Here is a 15,468-nt window from a genome sequence, read left to right as displayed (position 1 = left end):
TGCATTTGACCCCCAAACTGGATTGATACAGAGGTTTTTTCCCTATTGATGAAGGGTTTGGATTAGCTATACATATATTAAAGTTTTTTGTACTTTCAACTTTATTAAGGATACAGATTTTAAAAGTTTTGTTGTACATTCAATAAATAAAGAGGAGATTATGATTACCCCTTCATCCTGTGAAAGAGGGTTGTTGATCATCAAATCTTGTTGTCCAGCTTTCCGAGGATTTGTAATATGCTGTGGAATAATACCATAGATTTAGATTCCCTCCTATTAGGCACACTGGAGGTATCGGGTCAGAGGAACAAAAAATTGTTTTGAACTCAACTTACTATTTCTTTAATTTTGTTATACAATGTTCTTAATTTTGCTGTTTTACTGATCCATTGATTACTATCAGCGGGTAGAACATTCAGAAACAGCTGCAAATGAAATGAAATATTGGTTGATTAAACAAACATGCAAATTGTATCAACTATGACAACTGTTTATGTAGCCAACTGAAATGATCATGCTTTGGATGCTTACAGGAGTCACTTGAATAATATGTACCAAATCTACAAAATTACCAAGAAGGAGCTTCTTCAATGCTTTTCATTTGTGCAGTATCTTTGGTTGATATTGCATGGAGACATGTCTGGCCAAATGCATTTTACTGTGTTGGATCCAAGATGATGATGATGATGATGATGATGATGGTAATAATAATAATTTATTTGTTACCCGCCTCTCCATCTGGATCGAGGCAGGGACACAAATGCAAATGCCATAAAATACATATAATTGATTAAAACATTTAAAATTAATCTTTTAAATCTGCCATCTGGGCAGAAGGGGTCCACCCACAGAAGGTGCCTCTGCCCAATATCTGGGGACTCTCTGTCACCCTCTGCACTACAACTCACAGCTCATTCAGCAAGAGCCCTTGAGCTCCTGTGTAACATTTTGGGGGGATGGAGGAGCTGCTGTGATGACGAGGATGCGGGTATGTCCGCTTCCACCAGCCCATTTGCACACCACTAAATCTTGATCCAACCCACTGCATGATCTAAAAACGCATTGAAAATAAGCTGCTTCAACATGCTAGTCAAATATTCACACCCTCATACAGAGCAGCTCCTACCATATACTGCTTTCTCTTCGTTGCAATACATTCACTAATTCTGATGGATTTACCATAGACCTCTCTTTGCTTACCATACTCCTCTACAGGCAAGGACTTGGGCTTTTTTCCTACTTTGATTGTCCAGCTTCCTTAACCCAACCCTACAAGGGATCAATCTTCCACAGAGCTCTTCACAGTGTCACTCATTATGAGAAGGCCTTGCTCACTAATATTTTTACACCAAAAAAAATCTAGAACTGTTATTTTGTGAAAGAAGTAGGTAGAGTTTTGAATGTGGTAATATACAGCATATACACTAATAATTTTACCTGACTTACAAACCAACCGTTTGATTTCCCCCTCCCCTTCCCCCCATTGATCCAGCAAAAAGACATAAGAACCATTTTAAAAGCAAGGATAGATGATTCCAAGTTAGTTGCTTTTTCAGTATAAAAATACTGAAGCGATCGAATATCTCGCTATACAACATTTCCACGTCGAAGATATTTGACAGGCTTCCTCCAATATGATCAGTAATTCAGCTGTGAGGTATCTGAAATTAGTAACTGTCCCGTGAATAATAAAAATTAGTAATGGGAATACGAGGGTGAAATCTCGTGGAAAATTCATTGATTCTTTACATCAGCAATCGTCAAGTGCATCAGGTAATGTTTTGATATATTTCAACTACAAGCTGTAAATAAATATTTTCTTCTTACCTTCCAACAAACACTACGGAACCTGCTGCTTCTCAGCTGCCCATTAATCCCCTTCAGCCGTATTGTTGCCAAGTAATTGTTGTTTACAAATAATTCTTCCCATTCTTTACTGCACGGAATGAATAAGAGAAAAGAACTTTTAAAATTATTATTAAAGACTTAGCTGACTGCGAAGTAATAGAACATGAAGTAATTTGGGGTAAACAAAAGGAAAGGAAGTTTTAAATGTATATATTTAGCAGTATGCTATTTCTAAACGCATGGTTGTCTTTTTGGACACATTTCTTCCGTGGATTTAATGAATATGTAGATCACTGTAATTATGCCAGCTACTGAAATTCATAATGTCTGTGGAGGCTATTCCATTTCCTCTAAAATGTTGGTACTGCAGTTCAGTGAATAAACAAGAAAAATGAATATTAATATAAGCACATTTGGGTTTCACCCATAGATAAAACAGTACCTATTTAAAAGAACACCTAATTCCAAAATATGGAATGAGCTAGTATAGTGTTGACTATTACTTCTTCACATGACACATTTGCCTAAATTAAGCTTTTCTTCATAACATCAAGCTGGGCAGTTGAGCATAATAGAAGACGACTTCCGTTAACTTTTAGTACTGTTTACTATTTCAATCTCTTTCACTTCTTTCTACATGATCAATTTTAAAATTTTAACAGGTGCTAGCATTTTTTTTTAAAAAAAACAGAATAAAAAAACTTCACTGTATAAACTGTTAAAGGCAAGCTTGACTACCTTGCTGTACCTACGGCTGACTAGATAAACAACCTAAATATGCCTCCTAGGCACAAAGACACCAGGGGCCTAACACCTGTGCTTCATTAATGTACAAGTAAATCTACTCTACTGGGAAACAATTGGAAATTAATTGTCCCAAACCATTTAGTGAATTTGAATACAAGAATTAAACTATATTTCCTCTATTTTCCACTGAGCTGAATCTCTAGAACTCTACTACCCACCTGAGGATCTACAGTGAAATAGCCCAAAGACTTTCTTGAGTCACTGAAATGTCAAAGATAATTTGAGTAAAAAAGAATAAACAAACAAAACCCCTAAAACATCTAACCAGGTATTTATTTGAGAAATATGAGAAAACCCTTGGTTTGTGAAGAAATGAGGTGAAGGTATGTTATGAAGTGAAATTGTGGTGGTGGGATATCTCCTCTCATTTGCTAGGTAGTAGATGCAATGCAGATGTAGTATTTGTGTAATAATAAAAGTAAATATGTTTGATCTTTCTCTGATCTGAGTGAGTCCATTTTGGTGGAGAGATGACGCTTAGCTTTTTAGGACCAGATGATACCTTTTTTGGATTCAAATTCTAAAACTCAGTTATGATGAAAGTTATTTTATTTCATCTAGTTGTTATTTTATTTTACCTATCCAACAACTGGCTAAATATTCCCAGGAACCAAGAGCCCAGATGATTTGGAGTCACACATAGTCTGGAGCATTCTTACTTTCTGAGATTTCGTTAAATTAACTGTAATTCCCAGAGGTTAGGAAAACTTTAAGAGAATGGTCTGGACTGCTTGTGACTCCAAATAAGCATGTTTAATTAAAACTTTGTTCTCTTTGGGGGAGAACTACTTACAATTAACCCAGTCAAATGAGGTTATCTCTCTCTCTCTAGTTCCTCAAATGCAGTTTTACATAAATGGTATGTTGCACCAAAATGGTATCTTCAATTATACATAACTGAAAGTTGTAGATGTGTCTTCAGTTTGTAATCATTAAATGACCAGTGTAAAACCTCACACTGCTAGTTAGGATCCTTAAATCAGACTAATTACTCTTGTTGAACAAATTAATGTGTAAATCCCAGGAAATAGCTTCTTTAGCTTATTTGAAGTTGAATTAAGCTGGTATGAATTTTGCATTGATTTTATGTCCAAATGCCTTGCTTGATATTGGTTATGCTTTTATATCTTTCTATTAATAATTGATCTTCTTGGTTAAGTATCCCTGAGTTTACCTTGCTGTGGCCTGCTAGGTGCCTTATACTGTTTCAATATAATGGTACATTTGAAAACAGTTTTGGGTCAGTGGGCACATTTGGAATTTTGAAAAGAGTGTTGTGGCAGATGCAAGGTAAAAGACACTTTGCTCTCCCTTTCTGGGTGGCTATGTAGAGTGGGACTACAGAGAGGAGACAATTGAATGGGCAGCAGTGGCAATAGTGAGGAAGAACGGGTCCATGCAGGAAAAGGGGCCATTGAAGGCATCCTGCCTAATTATTTCTTCAGCCATTTGTGGCCCCTCCAGATGTTTTGGCCTAAAATTCCCATTATCCTTAGGTAGCAAAGTCAATGATGATGGATGATGGGAGTTGTAGGCCACATCTGGAAGGCCAAAAGTTGCCCACCCCTGAGAAATATTAATAGTCTGGGCTTTGCAATGTGAAATTGTACAGATCAGGCAAATACAACAACAGAATATAGAAGCCAGATATGTCTTTAAACAAACAAACAAATCTGATCTGATGCAGCAGGAGATGAAGAAAGCCAAAAACCTTGCCAACATTGCCAGATATTAGCTGTAAAGGAAGGAACAAATACAAATCTGTGTTTAACCAAGCCCACTCTCTAGGAAAAAATGGCTTTTTGCACAGCATGGCATTGAAACTTTTATAGGAAATTCAGCAGAAATAGAAGAGGCATAGATTAGTAATGCCAGCCACAGACGAGAAAGCCTGGCCCCAGAAACAGGAAGAGCTTCAGCATTAGGACTGCAGGTGCCAAGATCAACCAGATAAACACTGTTATCTATAATTACTTCATTTTTAGCTTAAATCACAGGTAATGAGGGAACTCAGTCTCGAAAAGGCAATTAAGAATTGTACACAGTATTTTTGCTTTCTGTACAAAGAAAAATATTTTAGAAATTGTTCAAGGATTCATCCATTTTAATTCTTTGCAGAGAAAAAAATACTTTATAATATTCAAAGAATGACTAGTATTATGAATAGTATGGAAGATTGGAGGGCATGTTTGCTACAGATGTTGGTAAAAATAATGTAATATCAAGCTATACAACAATCCAGCAAAAAATATCCGGTATCTAATTTAAGTATTTCAGAATTATCCCTTGTTACTTGTATTAAGTCATTGGTTCATGATTTTTAAGCTTATTTTTTATATATAGCTTGATATTTTAAAAGTTTATAGGTATATATTATGCATATATGTATGGGTATGTATATATTTTGTATCTATCATCTATCTATCTATCTATCTATCTATCTATCTATCTATCTATCGATCTATCGCAACAAGAAGTTAGGCTGCTCTGAAGCCAGGGACTTGACCTTGCAGCAGGGGAGAAAGGTACATTCCAGTGGGCGAGGAGGAGTGGTAATTGGAGAGGGAAGGGTATGAGTTACCTTGAGGCCTCTTCAGCCTCCCCCCCCCGCACGAAGGACCATAGCTAGATGGGCAAAAAAGCCCATCTAATATAAAAAGTAGGGTGGGAGCATGGCGAGGTGAAGATCACATCCACCACTCCCTCCACTTTGCATAGGATGTTTGTAGGCCTCCAAATTTGAAGGCTTATGTTCAACACAACAGGATTGCCCCCTTAGTTACTTAATGCTTTCATTTCTAGTTTTGCCAGGTCTTAAGGATGAAGTGGGATGATCCACTACCATTTTCTGGACACAACCTTAAGGATGTACAACAATTTTGTTTATGTTCACAAATCATGCAAGCACGTCTCATTCATAACCCTGAATGTCAACACGAGCTCTGAAAATGTTCACAAATTCCCAAACTTGTGTTTGCACACTCGTATTGGGACGTTTTTCTCTATGGGTGGGAAAGTATGCATGTTTTGTGTGACCTTTTTTAAAAAATGTGCATTTCCCCCAATTGAAATGGCCGCTTTCCCTGATCAAAATGTTCATTGTTCCTACGAAATGAAAAAGAGAGCAAATGCAGGACATAACAAGAGACAAGCTTCAACTTACGTTGGAAGAATCTGGGCGATTCTGAACACCATTTGTTTGCCCATCCCTAGATCACCTATGATTAGATCTGATTAGCTGAACTTTACAATCAGATCAGGGCCGATCGCTGATGCAGTCACCTTTGGATGACTCTTGCATCACCTTTGGACCCCTCCCCAAACAGCAACTGCCCTGTCCTTGTCACAGACAGATATACAATGCAAAAATAATTGCACTGAACTTGTAGAGCTGGGAAAGGCATTTCTAGGGCATTATCTATACCATGCCTATATCCAGGGATCATCCCTGTGCATGCAAATGACACACAGGGGATCCTGGGAGCAGGCAAGGATGATCCCTCCATTTGCCTGGGATAATCCTTAGGTGTAGAAAGGGCCCAAATGACACACAGGGGATCCTGGGAGCAGGCAGGGACGATCCCTCCATTTGTCTGGGATAATCCTTAGGTGTAGAAAGGGCCCTAGTCTCCTAGTTCAGCATCCCATTAATGTTTTCTGGATCATAGGAACAGATCCCCAGCATAATCTTAAAATGGCAAGGGTTGGGTAGGGCCTGTCCAGCTTGCTCTGCTCCTCTCGTCAGGCCTGGGTTTCTACTTCACCTGTCATTGTGGCAAAAGTCATTGTTTGCATTGCAGCAGCCAAGGCCAATTTATAGGCTGTCGATCTGATGATTCTCCGAATTGCTGCTAACCTCAGAAGGTCTGATCTAGTGCTGAAACTTTTATAAATAAGGTTTTTCTTGATCAACCGTTTTGAACTAGATCATAACCAATAGCCTAACCATGCAAAGGAAATAGCATGGAAATGGGTAAAGGAGATCCTAGTTTCACGAGGCTTAAAAGGTATTTGAACAAAAATATTATGTGAAGCAATAGTTGTGAAGGGTTTTCTTGAATAAAAATACATATACATCAAACATCTATTAAACATGCTGTAAAGTCTGAACAATTCAGACACTGTTGACTACTTTAGGATTCTTGGAGCTAAAATTCTACCACTTGCAATGATATCTAGTGCTGAGAAAACAACTGATTATCTGCAGATTCCCAAACTTCTAAACTTGGACAACAACTTGCTTGTGGTTCTGCAGCAGATGTTCTTGCTTTTAGGTCACTAAAAACCTTATGGACTACTTTCAGTCTCCAAGGAGCAAGTGCCAGCATGATTAAGATCTGAAAATGCACAGCTCAACACCAACAGAAGTATGATGCCATTTATCTGTCAATTTCAGTCACACTGGCACAAAGATGATTTGAGCTTGGAGTTTAAATGAATCCTGATACTGTAATTTCACTACATTACTTAGACCCGCTGTGCTTAAGAACTTTTAATAAATATTTTAATTTACACTCACTTTAGGAATGAACAATTGCTAGGATGCATATGTGAGACGATACTTGTTAAAACTTTAAAAACCTATGACAAAGGCATTAGCATAAAGCATGCAAGCTATTAAAGGAATGGTAGAGTTTATCAGAATAAATGGAAGCTTTTTGAAATTATGGCCAGAGAAAAGAAATGACTCCAAAACACTCATGATTTTTCTTTACTATTTTTGTTACTTGGAAAAACTTTCATGAATGCTTTCCATTCAAACTAGTTGTAGAAATAAGGAATGGGGGTGTAGCTATTCACTTCCTGCTCCCTCGCTCTGTTGCCAATATTGCCTTCAGAGGCTCCCAGGTTTAATGTAAGCACCACCTCTATGGCTCCCCCCTCCCCACAATACAGAGTGAGTCTGGTATAACAACTAGGGCAGGATCTACACTACTACTTTATAATGGTTTATAACAGCAGCGACAACTGTTTAGGCCCAGGTCACACTCCATATACGTTCTCAAACCGTTTTCGAAGTGTTATATCCTGCTTGGTGTAGATCTGGCCTGGTTTTCTGCCATGACTGCTTTCCTTAGAACCAGAAGGTTCCTAACATCAAAGCAATCAACAGCAGTGATTGTCCTGTGTACCCTGGCCACGGGAATCAAATCTCTCCTGTTGCTATTGGGGTGCTGAGATCGAAAGAACGCAGTGACAATTGCTTCTTGCAGAGCATGGACAGCGACAGTGCCTTCCAGGTTATACACAGTAGCACCAAGTGGGCTGTGTGTACTGTTTTCTCTCTCTGGTCTTTGTTTCTTCCAATTGAAAAGACTACTTGAACCTGGACAATGGACACTATTTCCAGGTTTGCCATTTCTCACAAGTGCGTGTCTGAAGACACAGTTTATATTAGAACACACTAAAATTTCAAGCATGAAACCTTCCCAAATGCTATCCTGGTGCTAGATCTTTTCTCTGTGCTACATTGTTATCTAATTTTACTCCAATATACTGAACAGGTGTTTCATAAAATAGAACCATTCACTGATGCACCTGGAGATAATTCGGAATTGTAGACAAAACCAGCCCATTAAATGGAAAAACAAATACTGGAATAATTTAATAAATATGGACAAGGGAGACAAAGAAAAAGGAATTCCTCTAGCAATCATGCTACAGCTCAAACATTTCACTATTCAAAATGGAACCTGTGTTCTTACCTTTCCCAGCAGGCAACAACCTTATTCTGAGTAAAACAAATACAGTGAAATTGGTGATGTAACTGCTACTTCCCTTCCCAGACACACAACCTGGTGAGATCCTTTTACACACACATGCACACACACACACCCCTTTGAGGATCACAGCTTCCCCCTCCAGCTTACTTCTTAAAATCCTGCTTACTCTGAAGCAGAATATTGTGGCATCAGCAGGGACAGGCAATTTCTATTGGCTCTGAAGGGCCAAAAGGCAGAACTGCACTTCCCTGAAATGAGCAGTATTTATTTATTTATTTACAATATTTATATACCACTCCCCATTCAAAATTTGGGAGCGGTACAAGATAAGTTAAAATAAAAACAGAATAACCCCCCTTAAAAATAGATTTTTAAAAGAAGCAAAATGCAAAGTGAACCATGGCTGATCATCAAGGGAAGGCTTCCTGGAACAACGTTTTCAGGAAGCACCAAAAGGAATACAAAGTTGGCACCTGCCTGACCTTCCGAGGCAGGGAGTTCCATAGGAGGGGGGCTACCACACACTAAAGGCTCTTCAGTACCCCGAAATGAACATGAGGGTCAAACCAAAGGCCTCTCTAGTCCAGAATCCTGTTTCCCACAGTGTCCAACCAGTGCCTATGGGAGGCCCACAAGCACGATGGAAGAGCAACACTCTTCTTTTGCAGTTGTTTCCAGTAGTAGCAATCAGTGGGATTGCTCCTGCTGCCCCCATCCCCAACACAACATAGCCCTGCCTGAAGATGGGAGAGATCTTTGCACCACGGTAACATCACATAAGAGGTAGCAAAGAGAGCCACACACAAATCTAGGATGAACAAAGGCCATGACTTTATTGCAAAAAATACCATTTGGAATAACCTAGTTTGCAGATAGAGGAAGAAGTAAAGAAATAACAACATGGACGCCAGATTGGGGAAAACTAGGGCCTCTTTATTTAAAATTGGTAATTCACCCCTCCTTGGATCTGCATGTGAAAGTGCGGGAATCTAAACCTGTCGCCAGGCTACTAGCCTGCATTATGGCCAAGCCACTAGGCCAAGCCAGGAGCTGGGTGAAACCTGGCTCCTTTCTTGTGCTACACATGTGTGTTTGGGGGAAACCACTCCGTCTCGCCCCTGCCTGGGCTGTTGAACTCCGAGTAGGTGAGGCAGTGAGGTCCCCAAAGGCAGGCTGTATCCTGGGTCGAGAGCCGCTCAGTCCTCAGAACCTGCCAATCACCATAAAGGTGCCCAACGAGTCCTCACCAACCTCTTCTGATAGTCTAAGATTCCCACACAAACCCTGCTCACCCTCAAATTGACCTATTTATACCACCCTCACCTAATTAAGATCCAGTAGGGAGTAGGCAAAACCTGTGCACTAAGCCAATCGGTGTCAGGCAAAATTCCTACTCAGTGCCCCCTGCAAAGAGAACGACAGGCTAATCCCATACTAAAAATAGGGAGGGAGGGTGGGAGCCAGAAAAGTAAAGAGGACTGGGATACGTGTGGGGTCTGCTTTTAAGGCCAACCTCGCCCATGCCTTGCCTTGTCCTGGTGTTGGCCAGGTAGGCCGTCCTTTCCTCCCTTTTCCCAGCCACAAAAGCCCGCCCTCGCCCTAGCTGTGCCGGCTGGACAGGGAAGGGGTTTCTGCTTGAATGCAGGGCAATTTTACTCTTACAACAGTTTATATTATTATTTAATTTACTTATTATTTACAATATTTGTATATCGGGCCACGTCCAGAGATATTTTTTTAAAAAAGAAACAGAACAGAGTTCCAATAAAAATGAGTTTTTATAGAAGGTGGGTCATCCACTGAGAGTTCTCCTTCATTAATTTTAGAAGAGAGACTGGACGTGAGAGAATTAGGCAGCTCTGGCATGACATGAAGCAGTACAATGGGGAGAAAAACATGGCAGAACATGCCCAAGAAGTCTGCAGAAATTCAGTAGAAGGAATTCTCTGGAAGAAGTTAAACAAAAGAAGCACTCTAAAGAATTGGAACAGAACAAGGAATGGCAAACTGCTATTGCTATCTCAAAACTGCCTGCGCTTCCAAATGAAATGACTGAAAGTGGATAGAAACATTTTATTATCAGGAGCCCTAGGGTAACTGAACAAGAGCTACTTCACACATAACAGTTTTTCTTCGCATATATCACTTTGGTTCAGGAAAAAGCAGGTACACAGTACATAAACAGTCACATGGGACTGAAGTACTTTTCAGCACACTAGAAATGGTAAAGCTAATAGGATCAGAGGGAATCTCAAGAATGCTTTCTACTCCTAAGGTAGCATGATCATCAGATGCGCAAGACAAAAAGATTCCCCCACCACCAACAACCAATATGCTGCAGACCTTATGCTATTATTTAAGAACTGGAGAGTCCATTCTTGGATTTTATTAATATTGCATTTTTCTGAGCCAAGATCCATTTTCTTACAAAACAATAAACACATCCATTAAGTTTATTTCCATGGACACTTCCACTTTTAGGAAATAATTGAAAAACTCCCTTTTTCTTTCAGTTAGTTATCCTTCAAAATCCAGATTTTGCAATGGAGCACTTCAGTAAAAAAAACGAGAGAGAGAGAGAGAGAGAAGGAGAGAGAGAGAGAGAGAAAATGTGTGCATTGGGGAGAAATGTTTAAAATACATCCTATTAGGAAAATTGCTTGCAAAGATGTGTTAATTAAGCAAATTTCAAGAAATGTGGAATATACATATGAATTTTTAAAACTTTAAGTTTGGAGAAATTCTCAAAGATCAAGATGAACTGAACTTAAGAAAAATGAGGAATTTAGAGGAACCAAAATTCATTCATCCCTACTCACCCTTACACGGACACACCTGACTCAGATATAACAGAGAAATAGAGGTGGGTGATATTTTGCCTAAAATTCTGTAATGATTGCACCAAATGGCTTCATACAGATGTTAAAAAGCAATGATGACACGATTGTGCCCTGTGGCACCCCACAGCACAACTGCCAAGGGGCTGAGATACAATCCCCAGTGGCACTCTCTGGAACTGACCCTGTAGGTAGGAGCAAATTACTGCAATACAGTGCTCCTTACTCAGACCTCACGGAGCTGGTCCAGAAGATACTATGGCTGATGGCTGATGGTTTCAAAAGCTGCTGAGAGATCAAGGAGAAGCAACAGGGCCCTGGCTTGATAAAGGTAATCTATCAGGAAAACCAAGTTTGATTCTGTCCCGAAACCAGGCCTGAATCCACATTGAAAGGAGCCCAAATTCTCTAGTCCTCTAAGAACATCTGTGCGGCCACCACCCTTACAAGCACCTTGTCCCAAAAAGGAATATTCATAACTGGACCACAGTTGCCATAAACCTCTAGGTCCACAGAAGGCTTTTTCAGGAGTGGTCGTAGAATCGTCTCAATAAAGGCAGCTGGATCCATTCAGCCAAACTTCTCCAGCTAGTCCTAATAAGCCAAAATGGGCAAGGGTCAAGATGGCAAGTGGCTACATCAACTGCAATTGATCCAAGTTGAGCAACCAGGTATCTAGGAGATGATCCAAAGATGGAAGGAGGAATGATCTGCAAGTATCCATGCCCTTTCTGCTCCAATTACCAATCCTCCTCCCCAATTCCATATCGGTCTTTCACAATGGAAACAATAACAGTGACATCTCCATCAGCCTCCCCTGTGTTGAGGCACATCCTGAACTGACGTTCCACTCACTCAACAGCCACTCCATATAACACATTTACTCAATACCTACTCAGTACCTCATAATCTTTGTAAACCGCCCAGAGCGCTTCAGCTATCGGGCAGTATATAAATGTCATAAATAATAATAATCCACCACTCAACCACGTCAACACCCATATACAGCACAAACTCAGCAATCCTCAATACAAGTAAAAAGATTATATTGACACTTTATGCAATAACAGTAAAACAAGCTAAGCTAGGTCCCCCACCCTCCTGTATAACAACATCACCACCGCATCAAGACAATCATTCACACTTGCAAAATCATTCACATTAGCTACAACTTAGACTTAAGTTCTTACACAAACCTCTTATATAGCTCTGCAAAGCACCATCTACATGGATGGTTCTGGCACAATGTAAATAACTATCATGTACAAAAACAGAAGAAAAATAATTTGGAAACAGAGAATTACATACCAAGAATCGATAATACTTAGAAAAGCTAAAGAAAATAATTTTGTCCTCATAATGAAAGCCGATACACTTCCACGAAAACATAAAAAAATTAAAAATTGGGTATTCATTAGTATATATTTAGGAAAATAGCTGTGGAACAAAAAGTTAAAAATGCTCACCTTCACTTTTATTTCATAGGTCACAGTTATATCATCTAATAAGATAATTAAAAACATGCAAGCAGCTGGTACTGCGGCTAAACAGATTAATGTAATAGTCTGTAGTCATATGTGCTGGCAAGAGGTTCACCTCTTTGGCGAGGAGAAGGTCAGCTGCCCTTGGGAAGGAGAGACAGACAGTATTTCTACTTTCTAGTGGCATTATACTGCAAGCATTAAGGATGGAGCCCATGGTTTGCTGGCCAAGAGAATTATCTTCTCCAGTAAGTGTTAAAAGCAAAATGTTTCATCAAAGGGACATTCAATTTCCCCAAATTATTAACTGTGTTTTATATACAAAGGCTCTAGTAATCGCATATCCACAGCAAATTCAATACTTTATGACGTGAATCAGAAAGTATTAACAATAACATGATAACTCTTCCCTGAAAAACCTACCAACTATTAATATCTTTCTCTGAGATTCTTTTTCATGTCCCCTTGCCTACTACCAGGGGAGGGGAGGGTGGGTAGGTGAAGATCCATGAGCGGTTTGGAACAGAGTTTGATGTCTTTTGGCTCCCTTTTTATGTTCCCAGGACCTTTACCTGTCAATGCGATAGCACCCTCTTGCTCGAGTTCCCAGGAGGCATAGTGGCTTTCATGGGTAATATATAGCCATCATGACTGGTTGCCATTGATGTTCCTGGACTTATGTTAGGAACATTAACAAAAGACCCAGGCATCCAACAATATTCATATAATATGATGCAGGTTATATTGAATAATTGACAGTATTATTCCAGTTCTTTAAAAAAAAAGTGTTAAAGACCTAAATTGTATGTCCATATTACCTGAGGAATAGCCTCAAGGCAATTTCTCATTGTGACAGGAGGTAGGAGAGAGTTAAACATGATAGGATGGATGTTTAGGGTGAATGGGAGGGTGGAGGTGATGCTACTTCTGAAGTGCATTCAAAAACTTTAGATAGTTTAGAAAGCAACAGCCATGCAAATCCTATGTTACAGCAGGTTCAGTGGCTACAAGTCCATTTCCAGGCACAACTCAAAGTGCTGGTTATGATCTATAAAGCCCTAATCTGTGTGAGACCAGGTTAATTGAAATATCACCCTTTTCCATACATGTTTGAGATCTTTTATAAAGTCCCTTTTCTCAATCACGCCAACATCTGAAGTGCAGTGCTAATGTGGTGTAGTGTTGGACCGAGACTGGGGATAGGAGGAGGGCTTTCTCCGCTGTGGCACCCCGGTTATGGAATGAGCTCCCCAGAGAGGTCTGCCTGGCGCCTACACTGTACTGCTTTCGTCGCCAGCTGAAGACCTTTTTATTCTCTCAGTATTTTAACACTTAACTTTAACTTAAATTTAAATTTTACAGTTTTAACTCTGTATTTTAATCTTATATTAATTTTGCTGTGTGGTTTGATCCTGGTTGTGCTTTTTATACTGTATTTTGTAATTGTGCTTTTAACCTGTTGGTTGTTTTATTGTGGTTTTAATTTTTGTGAACCGCCCAGAGAGCTTCGGCTATTGGGCGGTATAAAAATGTAATAAATAAATAAATAAATAAATAAAATACCCGGGTTGAAGTCCCCACTCAGCCATAAAGCTTACTGGATGACTCTAGGCCAATCACTGACTTTCAGCCTGACCTATCTTACAGGGTTGTTGTGAGGATAAAAAGGAGAGGAGGAGGATCGTGTACTCCGCCTTGCACTCTTTGAAGGGAAAGGCGAGATCTAAATGTAATAAATAAATACATTTTATGGGTATGCAAAAGAGAACATTCTCAGTGGCTGTGTACCATAGTTGGAATTCTCACTCATCTGCCTCCCTATCTCATCCTTCCACTGTAAGGCAAAGACTGTTCAGCTGATCTGTTTAATGTTAGGGAAAAAAACTTGACCCGGATGCTGTTTGGTATTTTCTCATGTTTTTTTCTGACCCTGATAGATTTTTATTTGCTTTTTTTAATGCATTTTTGAATTGCTTACTGTGTTTTTACTCCTATTGTTAACCACGTAACAACAACAATAATACTGAGAAGCAGGCAAAACACATAGGATTCACATTGTAAAATACTTTACCGCAGAAATTCAGGTGGGGCAACATAGATGTCAGCACTGCAGGGACTATAAAAATAAGCAGAGCAACGTCCCCAAGCACATAGAATCAGTGCAAAGTAATTGAAAGAAAATGGGTAAGGCAAAATCGTTAAGAGGTATTTTGAAAGGTAGATGGCAGGATGTCCCTCTGAGCAAAACAAAATTAAGACAACATATGCTTTCATTTTTTGTGTATTAATATGTTTGCGAATTATTTTAAGTCCTATATAGGGATATTTTTTTCAGTGTTTTTACAGTATATGGAGGAAGTACCTCAGTTATTTAATGGCAGTAACTAATATTCACCAAAATGGGGTATTATCAGATGCCCGTAACTTTGCTTTCTTTGAGTTTATTGGGGTTTTTTTTATATAAAATATACACTTGTCTATTCAGGAATTTAGAACTTAGTGCCTTTCACTCCAATATCACATGTGTGCGTTTTATTATTAGATCTTTGGTGTGTGTGTTTTTATCATTTATTAGCGTTTAGGCACTGTATGCTTAGATGTTATTCCATGAATGATATATATATGTATGCACTTTGTAATACTATGTATGTAAGACTTTTGTATCCATAGTAGAGTTCAATGGTTTTATTATGGGATTCTGTATGGCCACTGCTGTGCATTTTTCTGCACAAACTGCAACAGCAAGGGATATGACTAGGTTGTCCATCGTTA

At 39.2% G+C, this 15,468-nt stretch overlaps 1 protein-coding gene across 5 annotated transcripts in view; it reads right to left on the bottom strand.

Annotated features, from left to right (window-relative positions):
* The window catches only part of TBC1D5 (TBC1 domain family member 5), a 314,125-nt gene that overhangs the window by 148,801 nt on the left and 149,856 nt on the right, over positions 1-15,468 (bottom strand). For all 5 annotated transcript variants that reach the window (XM_063128520.1, XM_063128512.1, XM_063128544.1 and 2 more), the window contains exons 5-7: positions 1,828-1,936; positions 336-425; positions 169-240 (exon numbers count right to left, since the gene is read on the bottom strand). In XM_063128520.1, coding sequence (XP_062984590.1) covers positions 169-240; positions 336-425; positions 1,828-1,936 — 271 coding nt within the window. The remainder of the gene's footprint in view (positions 1-168; positions 241-335; positions 426-1,827; positions 1,937-15,468) is intronic.

The sequence above is a fragment of the Elgaria multicarinata genome, chromosome 1 (assembly GCF_023053635.1).
Source record: "Elgaria multicarinata webbii isolate HBS135686 ecotype San Diego chromosome 1, rElgMul1.1.pri, whole genome shotgun sequence".
NCBI lineage: Eukaryota > Metazoa > Chordata > Lepidosauria > Squamata > Anguidae > Elgaria > Elgaria multicarinata.
This window is presented reverse-complemented; position numbering and strand designations above follow the sequence as displayed.